The sequence below is a fragment of the Takifugu flavidus genome, chromosome 2, assembly GCF_003711565.1.
Source record: "Takifugu flavidus isolate HTHZ2018 chromosome 2, ASM371156v2, whole genome shotgun sequence".
In the NCBI taxonomy this organism is placed as follows: Eukaryota; Metazoa; Chordata; class Actinopteri; order Tetraodontiformes; family Tetraodontidae; genus Takifugu; species Takifugu flavidus.
In genome coordinates, this window is record NC_079521.1 from 13,268,842 (window position 1) to 13,286,675 (window position 17,834).

General features: G+C 46.0%; 1 protein-coding gene across 1 annotated transcript; it reads left to right on the forward strand.

The window, feature by feature from the left end:
- The first annotated feature begins 356 nt into the window (after window positions 1-356).
- Window positions 357-14,782, forward strand: tnfaip8l3 (tumor necrosis factor, alpha-induced protein 8-like 3). Its single transcript, XM_057013581.1, has 2 exons — window positions 357-665; window positions 13,672-14,782. Exons 1-2 carry the CDS (start codon window positions 620-622, stop codon window positions 14,232-14,234), a joined length of 609 nt encoding a protein of 202 aa, XP_056869561.1. The 5' UTR covers window positions 357-619; the 3' UTR covers window positions 14,235-14,782.
- Window positions 14,783-17,834: the final 3,052 nt, after the last annotated feature.

Genomic DNA, 17,834 nt, shown 5'->3' on the forward strand with positions numbered 1-17,834 from the left:
TAGAAAACAATCATTAACCTGGACTGACTGATTTTCTAACAGCAGATAACAAGGACTCGTGGGATGCCTCCTGCTAAAACACAGGCTGCAGGGAGAGAGAGAGAGAGAGAGAGAGAGAGAGAGAGACAGAGAGAGAGAGACAGAGAGAGAGACAGAGAGAGAGAGAGACAGAGAGAGAGAGAGAGAGAGAGAGAGAGACAGAGAGAGAGAGACAGAGAGAGACAGAGAGAGAGAGAGAGAGAGCACTTCCAGCATACAGAAAGAGTTTAAGTGGAGAGAGCGTGAAGAGTCTGAGTGTGACAGCATCGAATGAGAGGAGAGGGAGGGGAGGGAGGAGGGACCGTGCAGAAAGGACAAGGGAGGGAGGAACCCGGGGCGAGCAAGGGGAGGGAATCAGAGAAAGTAGATTGGAAAGAGAAGGAAAGTGAGGGAGTCGGTAGAAGAGAGCCCAGTAGCATTCCTCTCACAGCTGCAGCCATCCAGACTCAAGAGGAGAGGTTCTGTTCTCCCAGAGGGAGGAGAAAAAGTCAAGAACTATTTTTTTTAAAAAGACACTTTTACAGACTGAAGAGATCCAGAAGATCATCTGGAGAGGACAGGGAATATCGAGAAGGTGAAGATGGATTCAGACTCCGGTGAGCAGAGCGATGGGGACCTCTCTTCAGGTAAGACCTCGGCTCATCAGCATTTCCACGGCTGCTCAAATTCTAAACCAACTCCCAGTTTCCTCACTGAGGACCATCCGACCCACGTCAGTACCCACCAGCAGGTCGGTTGCATGTGTGAGACATTTCCTCTCAGTCCCACATTCTGCCTCTGTCGCTCGCCTGGGCAGCGTGCTCTGAGCTCCGGTCCACCAGAACCGGGAGTGGGGGGGGGGGCGGTGAGCGGCAGAGCCGGCAGAGGCGGCGCCGCCAGGAGCAGGCAGGCTCTGACACGTGTGTTCATCAGCACCTCCAGTGGGAGTTCTGCCCCAACACTAATGTGCTCACGCTCATGATGCTGGGCACCATAAATCGAGCCTGGAGAGCTTTTAATGAGTCAGGACGGAGGATTTATTACCGCCTCGGTCTCCAGCCTTAAACACGCCGATGAGGTCGCGTGTGTCTGGCGTTGGATGTTCACCAGTGTTGTGCACACGTGGGTGATTTAATGAAACGCAGGAGGTGAAACACGAACAATATTGAAGTATTCCGCCATCTCCTTGTCTGGACGGGAGGTTTTGATATCGCACTGATGCTGCTGCTGATGCTGCGGCTGCTCCCACGCCGCCGCTCCACTCAAACCATCTGTCCGTCCATCTGGCCCGCCGTCAGTCTCTCTGTCTGTTGGGTCCGTTTGCGGTGCAAAGTCTCGTTTATTTGGCTGCAAAACAATGCAGCTCACGCTAAAGAGATGACATTTCCCGCCCCCCGGAGGGAACGCCGGCGCTCCGTTTGTGGCTCTGCTGCAGTCCGTTGTGGAAAAACGGGTCTGGCTAATTTGAGTTAAGGTCAACGTGCAACCGGAACCTGAGCGAGTATTTTGAAAACAGGGGGATGTTTCCAAAACACACATGACGGAGTGTTTTGGGTGAGGGACGAGCGATTGATATTAATATCCTCCGATGTGGCGTCAACACGGTGTTCCGTTGAGTCGTCTTGTTTTGTGTTGTTTCTAAAACCTCTAGGCATGTTCACGGTTGCATCCGGACTAAAACTTGTGATCCACTCAGCTTCCCATACGCATGTAAATGCCTGGAAAAAGTGTATTAATTTAAGGTTCCACTCAGGTGGCGACACCGTTGTCACAGGTTGCACTGGAAATTAATCAGTGTGTCATTGCATATCCTCTACTTGTTAGCAAATTCTCCTTGAAGCGCGCGCACACACACACACACACACACACACACGCACACGCACACACACACGGAAGTGTCGTGTAAATCATGAACAAGTTTTAATGTCATCATGTGAGAGTCAGGATTTGGACTATGGAGCCAGACGATTAAATAGCCTTAAACAGCGATAATGTGTTTCTTTATTACTTCCTCTGTCCTCTGCACCTTTCCACAGCTCTGCTGTAACCTCTGACCCCTTGAGGAGTCGCACAAAAAGGCCCACGCCTGAACCAAATCTTTTCCTTTATTCACGGCCGCGAGCGGGCCGCCGAGCGTCTCCGTAGACACCAAAACGGATTCTGACCATCCTCTGTTTCCGTCGTGCGGTGGAGCGAACCTAAGTGCACCTCATCGTTAGCCAGGGCGCCGCTGAGGGCGCACACCTGCTCGGCTGCAGCACGGCAGGTCCATTTCAGAATAAAAAACAAGACTTCCAGATGTATTCTGCTCGGGACTACGTCCAAACACCGGGACAGATGTTTTTGATGACACATCACATACACATCAGCAGGCCTGTTGAAAATAGAAGCTGTCCGACTGTTGTGATAACAGCTGTGAGAGGTCAAAGGTCATGAGGGTTGCTCTGTTTCCAGTGCAAACAAAAATAGGCAGATGTGTGCAAAAAATGACGGCCTGAATTGAATCATCGCAGCAGATTTTAAGCGTTTGTTTATACTCTCATCAACTCTGCGGTTAATTGCTGCCAATCTGAATGTCTGCAAACACCTGAAAGGTCTTGAAGCTGCAAATTATTCCTGTGTTAGGACTCAATCACGCGCACACATGCGCACGCACGCAAACTAAAATGCCCACATTTCCTTGCTCATTCCTCCGGTGGAATTGCAGATTCTTTTTATTCCCCTCTTTAATCTGGCTCACAGATGGAGAGTGCTCACTGCAACCCAGCCCACTACACACACACACACAACACACACACACACACGCTGGAGACACCACAAACTCGTTCTGGAAAATTGTAACGTGAACTTAGGGAGAGCGACAGAAAAAAGAGGGGGAATTGCTGTGAATGGAAAAGATGACTAAGGAAAAAAAATCTTTTCCTCTACCAGCAGCGAAAGACAAACGCGAACCATCCTCGGGTCCTCCATCCGTGCGCCTGCGAGCGCACAAGGGCACGTGAGTGTCTGTGGGACACTCCAGAAAGGGAAACGTCTCCCGGTGGCTGAGCCATAACTGAATCATGGCATTAGACCTCAGACGCATTCGGACGAGGCCTCACAGAGCCGCATTCAACAGGAGAGGGCTGCGGTTTCACTCAGATGCCCGTCGAGGCAAAGTAAACAGTCGCTCGTGGCGCCTGGTGTGAGAGGCGAGCTGTTGGAGGGAGGGCGCCACATTCAGGAAAGGCTGGAATGAAGTCAAGGCGTGCATTAACCCCAGATACCTGTTTTTAAAGCTTCATTTTTCCAGCTTGGCTGGCCTGACTTTTCCCTAATTCACAGAGATTCTCATCAAGTTGGAAACTTTTCCTTTCTCCTCGCTCTCCTCACAAGAAAAAAAAGCAATCAAAAATTATGCTTTTACGCAGAAAAAGTCTTTCGTACTTAAATCCGGCACCACTGAACAAACTGACAATTATGGCAAAAAAAAAAAAAGGTGCGGTCTCAAAAAAAAGGCTGGATGTATGTTCAGGGTATTAGGATTGCTACAGCAAGCTCCAATTAAAGTGTTTTAAACAATTAGGGACATTAAGGAGACCAGAAGAAGCACCAGAAGTGGAAATTTAATTTGTGGGCGGTTACATCAGCAAAGTGAAGCTAATCTTACACACACTGTTAGTCTGAGAGGGATTAAGATTGAGGCTGATGCTGGAGATGCTTCTCTCCAAAAGGAAAATGGCTAAAAGTGTGCGTGTGTGTGTGTGTGTGTGTGTGTGTTGTGTGTGTGTGTGTGTGTGTGTGTGTGTGTGTGGTGTGTGTGTGTGTGTGTGTGTGTGTGTTGTGTGTGTGTGTGTGAACCAGTGAACCACAGTTATTTCCTGGTCATTAGTGGTCGTTTGGCAGCCAGGGGAGCTGCAGTATAACGTGTCATATGCAGGGAGGACCAAGTCAATCTATTTATAACACACCAATTAAATAAAAAGAAACCAATGATTGAAGAAGATGCAGCTTGACACCCCCCACTTCCGGCACCACCACCACTTTACCACCACTGACTTAATCAGTTCCCCCAAAATGCCAAACCACCGGGGTTTTGCTCAGATTCGATTCCACTATGACTCTAGGACTCGAACACTCTGCTGTTTCCCAGTAAAACGCCACCATTTGCTACCAGCAGTTGGACGTCGATGCTGCCTCGCCCATACTGCAGTTGTTAAAGGCCAACATGCCAAAGTCCTGAAGTCACGTCCAGAGAAGCTGCCGTTCCACCTTTGGTTAATCATTACAGTCTTTAAAAAGTTATTTTCTCAACTAAGGTCGCACAAATTTACATTTTTTTGTTTCTGTTCAATAGTGTTTTTCCTCACACATATAAAAAATAACCTCGCTCTCCTATTTTTCAATGAAGAATTTGACTTGGTTGGAGCTGTTGAAGCAAACATATGTTTGTTTTTAATAACTTGGCGATCTTGTTTAAGAAGCGACTGTAACTGCAGTCACGGATTTCCTGACTTTATTTTCTACATTTCTGGGTTTCAGCTTGCCATGTGTACAGTAAATCTAGATCCTTTAGCTGTATAGCAGGACAGCAGCCCTCCATAAAGTAACAGCTGTTGGGGGTGCAGCAGGGGGTAACAGGGGGTAACAGGGGGTGGAGATTCGGCCCCATTTAAATGGGAGAGTTGATTTAAAGCTTCCTGGTTCCTTACTCTCACTTTAACACAGTTAATGTGGGTGAACTAGTAAACAAACCAGGAGGCCGGCGTTATGGGGAAAGCTGGAAGGGCCTCGATTATAGCGTGTGTGTGTGTGTGTGTGTGTGTGTCTGTGTGCGTGCGTGCATGTGCGTGCGTGCGCGCATGCTCACGCTTCTCTTTGTAAACAATGCCACGGCATGCTGGGACTTGGAAGAGGTCTATGAGAGGAGCAAGCCACCCAGGGCCGGAAAACACTTCCTCCCTTGCCAGTGATGTTGTAGATGTGGTGAGAAATGGGCAGAGAGGAAGAGGCGGACAAAAGGACACGAGGACCGCGTCATGAATGTGACACTGAGACGCTCACTGCAGCCACTTCTGCATCCAGCTGGGAATGATGGTGCAAAAGGAAGAGGCGTTTTCAGGCATGTGTGGGCATTCTGACAGATTCATTACGGTTAAAATGTATAAATAATTTCAGCACTTTGCTTAACACCTCCCCTGGTCTTTTCCTCACTCCTCCATCACTCCTCCTGACACCCAAATTGTGCCCTCAATTGTATTTTATTCGTTCAGTTTATCTTTCTGGCAAATCTGCATCCTTCCTCCCGTCTTCTACCCGACTCCAGTACAGTTCTGAATCGTGACAGATGAAACTGTACTTATTGCCACACGCCCACTCCTCTTTTATCTCACTTTGGTAAAAAGTTTAACTTCTTTTGTTCCTTTGAAATATGTTTAGGGATCTCATTCTGTCTTTGTCTGGCTCTTTGACCTCCTTTCAGTCCAAATAAAATTAGGAAAAATGGTGTTTTATCCTCCTGTGGATTTTATTAGACCTCAGTCAGTCCACCCCCGCATTAGCTGCCCGATACCTAAAAATGGTCCTACTCCACTGATGGAATGTACTTGTTTTAGGTCAATGTTAAAAGGGCTTTAATGTACAGCTGGCAGCTGTTTTAGCAGAGCACTATTGTCTTAATCATGTGTTGTATTTCATGTTTGCATCTCAGCTCTTGTGTGCCGTCGTGAGAGAGTGTGTGTGGGACGCGTTTGCGGTCCTAACATCAATATGTGTAGGCAGCCTCCAGCCACAGCCTCTTCAAATATAGATGGAGAAGTGTTACACTCACACACACACACACACACACACACACACACACACACACACACTTATGCACTTACGCACACATGAATTCTGCTGTGTTATTATATTAGTCTCACCTGTCAAGTAAATAACGAGGACGACTGTAACCGCCTCATCACAAGGCTACGCTAACACAGGAGTGCATCTGCATGTTCACTCATGAATTGGGGCTGTTTTCAGATGGTTGTACTTTGATTTCTTCCATTTTCTCTAATTATTTAATCTTAGAAGTGAAAATATTGTTAAATGTTCATAAACGGAGATAGATAGATAAATGGTCACTCTTCACTCCAGGTTGATCATATTGGTAAGAGGCTGTCGCTGTGAGTGGTATTTTCCAAATTCCCCCAAGGTGCTCTGGAGAAACTGCAGCGAATATAGGAATTCCTGAAAACACCCCCGCTTAATGTATTTGTTCCCAAAAAAAAAGCCTTTGGATTAATAAAGAAAACAGGTCAAAATTCAAATGGATTCTCACGTACTCTCTGAACTCAAGTGTTTTTCCCAAGTGGCATAAAAAACATAGTTATTTTGACTATTACCTCTGATCTTCAGCGTGTTTTTGTGAGAACCCCCAAACAAAAATTCCCATTCCATCCTAAGAGCCAAACCATGTCCATAAACTTTCCATTGGAACACCTCAGTGGACGTCTGCGAATTATTCCTTTATTCTTCGAGAAAGTTCCTTTTTTTCCTTCACTCACTGGTGGATACCAGACCAGATTTACCAGCAAATGATTGTGGCAGAGCAATTTTCCAGAGCAGCTCCCAGAGGACAGAAGCAGAGAGGGGAGACAGCCTGCAGCCTGTTCCCATGTCCGTTTACCCACGCCAGCGGTGGTCCATTTCCCCTCACGCTAAACAGTTGCGGACATCGATGATCCCCAGCTGGTGAAGACATTAAATTTACAACACGGCCGAAGTCAAAGGGCAGCGATCTCACAGGCCCCTCCGGTCGATGCTGTGTATTAACAGGATGGACGAGTGTCTTCCCCTGTGGACCGTCCCTGTCCGTCTCTGGTGCTTGTTACAAGGAGTGAGTGTGATTAAAGGCAAGGTCAGCGCGGCAGGTTGAGGTCAGGATGCTGATCTTCCCATCTTTGCACTCCTCCTTCTACTTCACACAAGTGATATATTAATAAACGCGACATTGTCGTGCCTGATCTGGGCTCATCTCTCGGCTCCGCTGGGACGCGCTCGTTTAAACAAAGAAACAGTCAGCCATGGAGCATTAAAGAAGACGCAGTGAGAGAGAAATGCAGTCCATCTTTGTGTCCCTCCAGAGGCCCATAAGTGCTTTTCCTTGGACAGCGAACCGCAGCGGGGACAGCATAAACACATGTCAGCATGCATATCAGGCCACTTCATTAAAAGCACCCATTGGCAGATATTGGGAAACACTCTCAACAGGTTTGTTTATGTGACTCTCGCCAATGACGCAGAGTCTAGTTTAAAAAAAACAAAAAAAGGTAGTTCTGACACACAATATCCCCAAACAGGTCCAGTCCAGTTTCCAGTCTCCAGCTGATCTTTACGCCACATGTTCAAAGTGCTTCAGCAGGTGGTAAAATGGTCAGATAAGTCAAATAGTTCCATCCTCCCCATCCCAAAATTAAGTACAATCACCAATCACAGGCAGATTAAGAGAATCTGCTAACGATTCAGCTTAAAGGTCAAAATACAAGAGGCTGTAAAACATCATGGCCAACCACTCTGGAGCCATCTGAGGTCAATAATGTCGCGTGCAACTAAGAACTCAAGAGTTATAGAAACAAACTGAATGTAAGGGCTTACTCCCCCGGAACTGATTGAATGGCGCCTTCATTGAGGGCCTCACCCTCACAAAAGCTTTCTCAAAAAGGCTCGTGCTTAAGTGTGCCTTCAAGGGGCTTCAGATCTAACAATTTACGCATTTAAACTTTAATTCATTATCAATAATCAGTTTCACATGCTGCTTTCAGCTTCCATGATAATGAGATTTGAAAGCTCTCCTCACTTGTAGCTCTTGTCCATGAATATGAGGTCGGATTTGTGTGTTCCGGAGCCTTTCAACGGCTGTGGATTCAGAAAACTTGCAGCTGAATCCACGGAGGGCATCTGACATCTGCCCCCCTTTAAAAGCAACAGTTGCCTGGATACAGCCCAGCCGATGGTTGGAAGACCCGACGATCACCACCCTGATCGTCTGAAAGCTCCTCCACAGTGGAAAGAGTCCCACTTCCACCAACCCTGGATCACTAATCTGTCCCTGACCATGACTCTGTCTCTCTTTTAGCTCTTTACCGCCCATGCGTCAGTCTCACAGCACACACGGGTGCATTAACAGACTCACAGGGATCAGGGGGTGATCAGAATGGTCCTCTGATTGGTGCAGTAGCCACAGAACATCACTGAGCATTCTCCCCCGATGCCTCTGCTGATGCATCTGTTTATGGAGGCCTGAACTGTGGGGAGACCTTCGCTGTGTCTGCGTGGCCTGTTTGAGGGCCCGCTCTGGAAGGTAGATGTGCCTCCAGCCTCATTTATGTGCTGGCACCAACTGAAACAAAACACTGTCTGACCTCTGCTCCCCCGTCCAGGGGGCCTCTCACTTATCACCCCGCGGACCGTTAAAACCCCCCACTGCTGCTGACCGGCTGAAAATGTCTGGGAAAATGTGGCTCTTTACAAATTTGGGGCATATAAAAGTATGGCCTGGCATCTTTATTGTGTCTAGAGGCTGATTCCTCTATAAAAGACTGTAGCACTACTAGTGGAAAACAGGTTGCGCATGGAAAGTTTAAAAAAAAAAGCAGGGAATTTTTGGCCAAGGCAAACAAGCAGAAATCTTGAAAGACACAATAGTTTTCCCCGTTCTTTCTTTCCTGTAAGGTTGCATCTTTGAAGTTGTTTCCTCTGACTGAGGCACCTAAAGGAGTGTTTGAGCTCATCGCTGGCTGTCCAAAACAAGAACACACCTGTGCAGATGCTGTGAACTTGTTTTATCCCACACAAGCATGTTGTCATTAGCAACGTGCAAACAGCGGAGCACTGACCAGGTGTTCAATTACCTTTGTGGGTGTGTGTTTGTGTGTCTCAATAGTTTCCCTGAAGCACACACACACACACACACACACATGTTGGTGGTGCAGCTGCCTGTGCCAAACGTGTGTGTTCTTAAATGTCCCTGATAGGCCCACAAGTGCCTGCAGCGAGTCCATAAAGGCCATTTGGCCCTGTCAGCTGGCCGCTCACGGCTCATTCCTCTGGTTACTCTGCTTCTCAGAACAGATCGCTGCAGAAAATATTCAGATTAGCCAGACGTGATGTCTAAGCTGATGACCTGGAAAGAGTCTGGGGTCAAAAACGCTCACAGAATCTAACATTTCTGTGAAACTGACATCCCTGGAGCTGCTTTTTAAATAAATTAAAAAGACGTGGCTCTGTATTAAAGTTTGCTGAGTTCCAGGGAGAACAGTAACAGCAGCAGAGGAGCATTCGCCTTCACATCTTCAGTGACCTCTGTAGTCCGGTGGACAGCCAGTTAAAGAAATACTGACATCAATGACATCTTATCTCATCTTGAAACTTTATGCAATTACAATGTAATTACCTGCACAGCTGGAGCTGTGTTCCATCAGTTTATGGCTCTGTCATAAGATGAATGTTATCCTTGGCCCACTTTACATCGAGGGCTTCCTAATTAGACAGGATCTGAATGGACTGGGTTCCATCAACACGTTGCCACCTTCGCTGGGCGGTTTCTGGCTGGAGTCCATTTACCGCTCTGGGTGTATGTTCAGATGCAGCGCGGCAGAAACTGTTGACTCAGCGCTCTGAAAACATCGGGCAGAACACAGAGAGCCTGTCTGGTCGACGGCGGCGGCCAGAGAGCAGCGAGCATCTTGCTAATCCTGATGTTGAAAGTAAAGTCCGGCAACTCCCAGAGCGCTGTTATGTAACCGCTCCGATGGGCCGATGGCTGGACGACTGTCCTCCACCAGCGGGGAAATGTGCCCCTGCTTTGGGCTCGTGTACCCCCCCACAGAAGGGCCACTTTATTTGCTGAAGACTGGAGGCCGGAGTGATGGAGAGATAATAACAAGCATGCCGGAGAGAGTGTGTGAAAGGCGGGGGAGAGATAGATAAGAGAATGGACACTTTTGACAGCCTGGACTCTCGTCTAACTCGTCCTGACATTCCGGTCCATGCGTGTCACTCATCTCAGCCTTGGGGCGACAGGCTGTGTGCGAGGGAACACTCGGACTTCTCTATCGCACTTTTCCACACAGCCATCCTCGCTGAGCGCGTGTGCTAAAATCTCCAGCCAGACATTGAATCACCCACCTTCTTCCTCCTCACTCTGACTCACACCACAAACAGCCTCGTGTCCTCTTCACTGCCTGGTTCTTCCTCACGCTCCTACTTTTTCTGATGACATTCTTGCCACCCTGGGTTGTGCAAACAGACTTGAGACAGGGGTCAAGGCAGAGGAGATGATGGCCGCCTGCTGGGCGAAACAGGCTCCGGGCTGTGCGATTGTGCAACTGTGGAGGAATAATGAGTCTACTTTTAGCCAAAACAAAACAAGATCGGTTTTGTCCTTGCAGAACTTGCGGGAGAGACGGGCTTGTGTATCCTTTGGTGTGGAAATTATAGCAGCTTTGTTGAAGTTCAGCCAGGTTTTTTTTGTATGATGTCACAAATCCAATATAGGAAATAATGCGAGATCTTTATATAAATATTAGCATGTTCCCCCTCTATGGATGCTAGTCACTTTGATGCATAGTGTTCCTGCAGTAGCTTGGGCATGGGCAACATACCTGGGCAACATACCAGGGCAACATACCGGGGCAACATACCTGGGCAACATACCAGGGCAACATACCTGGGCAACATACCTGGGCAACATACCAGGGCAACATACCGGGGCAACATACCTGGGCAACATACCAGGGCAACATACCAGGGCAACATACCTGGGCAACATGGTAACATACCTGGGCAACATACCTGGGCAACATACCGGGGCAACATACCGGGGCAACATACCTGGGCAACATACCGGGGCAACATACCGGGGCAACATACCTGGGCAACATACCTGGGCAACATGGGTAACATACCTGGGCAACATACCTGGGCAACATACCTGGGCAACATACCGGGGCAACATGGGCAACATACCTGGGCAACATACCTGGGCAACATACCGGGGCAACATACCGGGGCAACATACCGGGGCAACATACCGGGGCAACATACCTGGGCAACATACCGGGGCAACATACCGGGGCAACATACCGGGGCAACATACCGGGGCAACATACCGGGGCAACATAATCTGCAAATGGAGATACGTTTCACATCCAGCCAATACTTCCCAGCTATCAACAAAATACTTACTGGTAACATTGATTTTAGCCCCATTAAGCTCCCAAATTCTTTAACTATTTTTTTTAACCATTTACAAAGTTTACCATGAAACCATAAATTCCTTTGTTTTTTATAAAAACACTTTTTTTTATAAGTTGTTCAGTCTGATTGATTTCCTAAAACTCTGACCACAGTGGCGTGAAGCCAATAACGTCCCTGCGTGTTTTATCCCATTGAATTTTCAGTCCCAGAAAGGTGACGTGAACCAGTCAGGAAACAGATGCAGAGGAAACAACCTTGCCAACCATCAGTAATGACTCAAAGTTAGACATTCATATTATTTATGGTGAAATATAATCTAAAATCAAATAAAGTGAAATCAGCACAACTGAGAGCCTTTTAGGGGCTTCAAGAACAAAATATAAAGACCTAATATACAATTTTACACATCATTTTTGGAGGATTGTTGAAGTCTAGACCTGGACTTTGAGGGACCACTTATACTGCTCAGACAGCAGCCAGCGGTCTGACAAGGCCCGCTTTATGGTGCAAGATGTCACCTTTTTAAGTGTGCCAGGGTCTCAGAAATCCATCCAGTTGGGTTTCTGAATATCAGAGGCTTCCTGAAACAAAGAGCCGCTTCAGAGAAACAGGAAATAACAGTGACAAAGAGAGCCTGTTGATGAGAGGCACAGATCTGCCCAATGAAAACCACACTTACGCGCCCTATTAAAATGTCATGAAAAGTCCCAACTGTTTGATCAGAGGATTGAGGCTCTGCTGGATATTTCCATACAGTATCTTTGGAAAGACTCTGTATATACTGTGTTGGTATTGCTGAGCGACCTGCAGAAATGTTCCTGCGCTGATAGTTCTTGTTATGGTTTTATTTCCCTGCGGGATTCACTTGACTGCTGTAACAAATCCACCCCGGCCTGTCAAACTCGGGGAGAAATAGCAAACCTCCTTTCATAAACGCTACAAATGTGATCACATCATCGCTGTTTTGGCGCCGTCGGATGGAAAGATGTCGTTTGCTGAACGCGCTTTGCTGCTTACAGGCGCGATATTGAGTTTGGAGCCGTTTTATGGCGCACATCATCGCATCGCGTGCGTGTCTGGAAACGACAGACATTTTACTACTTTACAGAAGTTCGAAATGTCACATGTGATTACATTTACGCAAAAATGTCAGTTAACTTCAGACTAATGGATAAAATGTCAACTTCTGCACACTCGCACAAAAGGCCATAGACAGGACTTCTGTCAGCACACACGCACACACACACACACACACACACACACACACAGAACGTTGCACCTTCTGCTGAAATAACGTCACAATTGCAGCTAAATAGGTGAGTGTTATCTGAACAGCAGCGCCGCTCCAGAGCCTCCACAGAGTCGTTCTTTCTCTCGGTGAGCCATCCTTTGCTTTTATCATAACTGGAGTTATCGGCGGTGCAATTTGGTGCAGGGTGGCACCTAAAATAACCTTCCTTCCCTCCCACTCCTCACATTCATACAGACACATGTTAAGCTGTTGGCTCAGCTGTATGAGAACACAAGAAGCCTGTAAAATCTCCCTCTCGGATAAATCGGGGGTTGTAGGTGCTGCGTCTGACTGTGTTTCATGCTTTTCTGCAAACGTTGGTCTAGTTTGATGGGTTTTTTTTAACCATATAAACATTAACTGTGCCTAGCAAAACAGGATGAATTAGAAGTATCAAAAGTCAAGGCAGAAAAATGTGATGTAGTGAAAGTTCTGCAGGGAACGGTCCTTATCGCCGTACAGCTGGTTGAGGTTATTCCTGAATAGTCTGCCAACCACACCGCTGGCAGCCACGGGAAGGACGCCGCCCTAATTTGAATCATCTACTCTGCTTTTGCTTACTCAGACTCTTCTGTTCTGCCTTGAATTACTTTCTAACCATGACTTTGTTGGAGCAGTCTTCCCAAACTGACCAACTTTAAGTCAGCTACAACCAAATGCAATGACATCCTGTATATAAACCAAGAGGGATTTTGTTAAGTTGTTGGCCCACAGCTGAATTTGGGAGGGTATTTAGTTCTTGTTGAATCTTTAGTGTCCTCATGTCGATAATCACTACTTCTGACCAGGGTTTAGTGTTTTCCTTTAGCTGACGCTAGAGGGCAGTCAAGATGCCTCCGTTTTACAGTAGGTTCTCTGTGGTTTTGACTGACATTTGGTACCAATATCTCAACACCACAATAATTATACACACAAATGGAGTTGATCCAGTTGCCTCTGAGGTGGTTAGAGTTACTAGAAGACAAATACAGTTTTGGTGAAACATCTAAGACTGAATATTACAGTGTCTTCAACCTGTCCCGCTTCCAATAAGTTATCCATTCGTCATACTTTAAAGAAAGCTGCAACGTGCCCTTTAAAGTGGGTTTTCTGCCTATTCTAGTTTCTAATTTTGAATAAAGCTCTCTTCTTTCCCCTCACAGGACAGGAGAGCTTTAACTCCCGCTCCCTGGCAATGCAGGCGCAGAAAAAGATCCTGAGCAAGATGGCGACCATGGTGGTGGCCAACATGCTGACGGACGACACCAGCAGCGAGATCTTGGACGAGCTCTACAAGACCAGCCGCGAGTTCACCAAGAGCAAGAAAGAGGCCCACAAGATCATCAAGGACGTCATCAAGATCGCCCTGAAGATCGGCATCTTGTACCGCAACCACCAGTTCAGCCCCGACGAGCTGGACACGGTGGAGCGCTTCAAGAAGAAGATGAACCAGGCGGCCATGACAGCGGTGTCGTTCTACGAGGTGGAGTACACCTTTGACAGGAATATTCTCTCCGAGCTCCTGTTGGAGTGCAGGGACCTGCTTCACGCCCTGGTCGAGCAGCACCTGACCGCGCGCTCGCACGCACGCATCGATCACGTTTTCAACCATTTTGCCCACCGCGACTATCTGTCCGAGCTGTACGGGGAGGGAGAGGAGTACAGACTGTCTCTGAGGAAGATCTGCAACGGCATCAACAAACTGCTGGATGAAGGAACACTTTAACCTCTTGCACCTGAACTCGTTCAGCTCCACATCTGTCTCGTCCTCCCCTCGCCCATGTCTTCGTACCTCCTCCTGTCTCCTTCCACTGCGCTCTCTTCGTCTTCCGCTTTCCTTCTTCATCCGTTTCCATGAAGCTAGCGGGACCATCCAGCTCAAGGAGGGGAGGATTCCGACTGTGTTTCCACACTGGGACGCGCTGTTTGTGTCGTACACGTTTGATTCACGCCCAAGTTCCCTTTATGTGCAAAAAATGTACTGTTCCAATGGCCAAAAATAAAATAACACAAAATATAACAAAAATAAATGGAATGTTTGCATATGGAAAATAATAACTGTAGGAAACATTCTTTCTGTGTGTGTGTGTGTGTGTGTGTGTGTGTGTGTGTGTGTGGTGTGTGTGTGTGTGTGTGTGTGTGTGGTGTTGGGTGGTTTGCTTGAATAATGTGAATATCCGACCGATTTGTGTGTGTGTGTTTAATGTCTCTGTGTCGGTCTTCCCTGCAAAGGTGTAATGTTTTTCTTTTATTAAAGATTTCTTGGAAGCTTTACGTGGTCGGTTCTGTCAGCAACAGCCATCCTGCCGAGTTTCAAAAATAATGATGCAGATTTTCATCCTGGATAATCAGCTGCTTGGCTTCATGGTTTTTATTTATTTATTTATTTTGCTGGATCAGATCTGGGGGAAATAAGCCCCGGACACTGCGTTAAGCTACTTTTCTGCCCATTTGCTGAACAGACGCGTGGGACAGACGTTTGCCTGGGTTCATTTGAACTGAGCAGAAAATCAGTGGTTTGTCATTTCTAGCTCATTAGATACCCTGGGGTCTACTCAGCTCTGCAGTACAGGAAACCAGTCATGGTGAGACTCTCATTTTTGGCAGCGTTTAGGGAAGAAGTTACATTTTCTGGGTGTGTCTGTTTGTAAGAACCTAAAACAGACATTTACTCTTCATTCCTACTTATTGTGTGACAGCCGCAGATGCATTAAATCAGTCATGTCATTCAGTGTGTAATCCAAGATTGTAAGGCATAAAACAAAATTCAATTATAAACCTTATTGAATTTCTAACATTACAGGAAAAGCTCAACATCGTCCTTTATGGCTTGAACTGGCTTGAAGAGAATCTGCACCAGTTTTCGAAGGTACCCTCTATCCACTGGATGTTCATACATCACACCTTACACAGCAAGCTCTCTTGTTTATTCCTTAATCTAAATCCATTCACCACACTGTTAATTTTATTCGCACGAGACTGATTGGGGGGGGGGGGGGGGGGTGACTTTGGCTGATTAATACAGACTCAAATAAGAAGGAATACCACATAATTATTCTCATACTAAATTCGTCCAATGATTTGGGGGAGCATGTTCATTGTGGTTGCTTCAAATAAAACCTCATCCACAGCACACAAACAAACTCAAAAATATGCTGGACGTGGATTTTATGGTTGAACATGTGTAGTAAAATCTCTTGCCCTCGTTTACCCTTATTCGTGCGTTTAAAGGGAACCAGTGACCTCTAGTGGCAAAAAGACAAATCGCAGCCAGAGCAGGTTTATCAAAGGTGGGGAAATAAATTACTTGAACTAAACGATCCACTGGTCACAGACAGCAATCTGGATAGAAGAGAGAATCAGTGTTTGCAACAATGAGAGGTTTGTCCCTGAAGAGCGCGTGATTTCTTAGAAAAATTTAACAAGATGATGTCTGGTTCTCATGTCCTCTCATCTTTTCCAAGGCATTTACAGTAAAGAGACAGAAACAAAGTTGGCATAAATCAGCAAACCTTATCGTCTCTCCTCTGCCAATCATGCGCTTAAATGCCTAAAATTTTATATTCACCCTTAAGTCTGTTTTGACAGCTTATAATGCATGAAGTATAAAATTATTCCAGAATTTCTCCTTTTTTGGAGAGTTTAAAATGTTGAACAATAGACATAATTGTTCTAAAAGAGATACACAACTCATGAGAACAAAAGTTAGGATGAAAGCAGATATACACGACTGTGATTTTGGTGTGGTGTGTGTGTGTGTGTGTGTGTGTGTGTGTGTGTGTGTGTGTGTGTGTGTGTGTGTGTGTTGTGTGTGTGTGTGTGTGTGTGTGTGTGTGTGTGAGAACACAGGCAGGTCAAATTGACCCCACACACACCGAGGATGCTATGTTTTGTTGACACACTCATTATTTTACAAAATAATTTTTTCTTCCAAAAAATGTTCGGAATATCCATTTAATTTTCAGACAAATCAATGGAAGAAAAACAGTTTTGTTCAATTTTCAAATCAAGCCAAATGGACCCAAAGACAAAAGTCAGACTGTTAAATTTGTAGTAATATAGATTTAGAGAGGGTGCAGGAACTGAGGACATCTAAACCTTGAACAGAAGGATATCAGCTCAAGCCCAGAGTCCACAATAAAGCCCTGAGGATCCGACTGTGTTGTAAGAACGTCCATCGAATATTACTACTATTACTAATTCTTAACTGACTATTCTTCCACCAGTGTTAGGATGATATATTAATATAAAATCCATTACAACTGGGAACCAGTAAGAGTTACCAGTGTGTGTACTTACACTAAGTGTACACAAGGTGTCACTGTTGTATCTATTAGATAGATAGATAGATAGATAGATAGATAGATAGATAGATAGATAGATAGATAGATAGATATAGATAGATAGATAGATAGATAGATAGATAGATAGATAGATAGATAGATAGATAGATAGATAGATAGGTTTGTCCTAAATTTCGGTATTGATCCTTGCTGCTCAGGATTTGCAGAATGTTCTCTTTGGTGTGATCTGATCCCTACTGGACTGAGGTTCTGCTGGCTCTGGCACCCTCACGTTACTGCTGAGGCAGCCAACGGACCGGAAGTGCAGTCATCCAATCTTCCCACAGAAAAAAGGGCAAACAGGACAGCCGTCCCACCCGAGCTGCACAGAATCAATTCTTGTTTGGCCCAGGCAGTGAGATTTGTCAGTGCTGCTGCGGATGATGATGACAAAGAAAACTTTTAACTGAACTGAAAATCGAATTACCGGTAGGCCAATTTACTTTCGGAAGGAAATGAAATTGGAGCACACAAATTAACTCACAATCACCGCAGCAGGAGCGACCCAGAGACTACTTTCGTTATATTGGAACTAATAAAGTAAAAACCACAGAGCTAAATGCTAAATTCTTGCTGCGTACTGTGTTCTCCGGTTGTTTTGATGGGATGAATGCTGAATCGATTTCTTCCTCTCGTTGCAGTTTGCTGGGCTAATTCAGCCGCAGAGACTGAAGGTGTGATGGGCCTTTTAAAAGCAGCCCCATTTTGTTGCTTTGGTATTGTGGTAAAGTGCATTAAAAACACGTGTGTTTTCTTGTGTGAGGTCAGGCATAATGGAGCAGTGCAAGTATTACTGCATTAGAAATGTGAATTGGAAAATACGCGAAGAAAACTAAGTCTTCTGGATACATACTCTCAATAGCTGAATGGAAATTCAGTTAATGTTAATCTCAGTCGCATCAGTTTTAATCCCGAGCAGAAGGATTTGATAAACCACCGACAGGCTTAAAGGCAATATCCCCATCACACACCCTCAGTTCTAC

Coding starts and splice junctions, on each gene's coding strand:
- tnfaip8l3 (XM_057013581.1), top strand. CDS start 620: ATGGATTCAGACTCCGGTGAGCAGAGCGATGGGGACCTCTCTTCAG. Junction 666..13,671: donor CGATGGGGACCTCTCTTCAG/GTAAGACCTCGG, acceptor TTCCCCTCACAG/GACAGGAGAGCTTTAACTCC.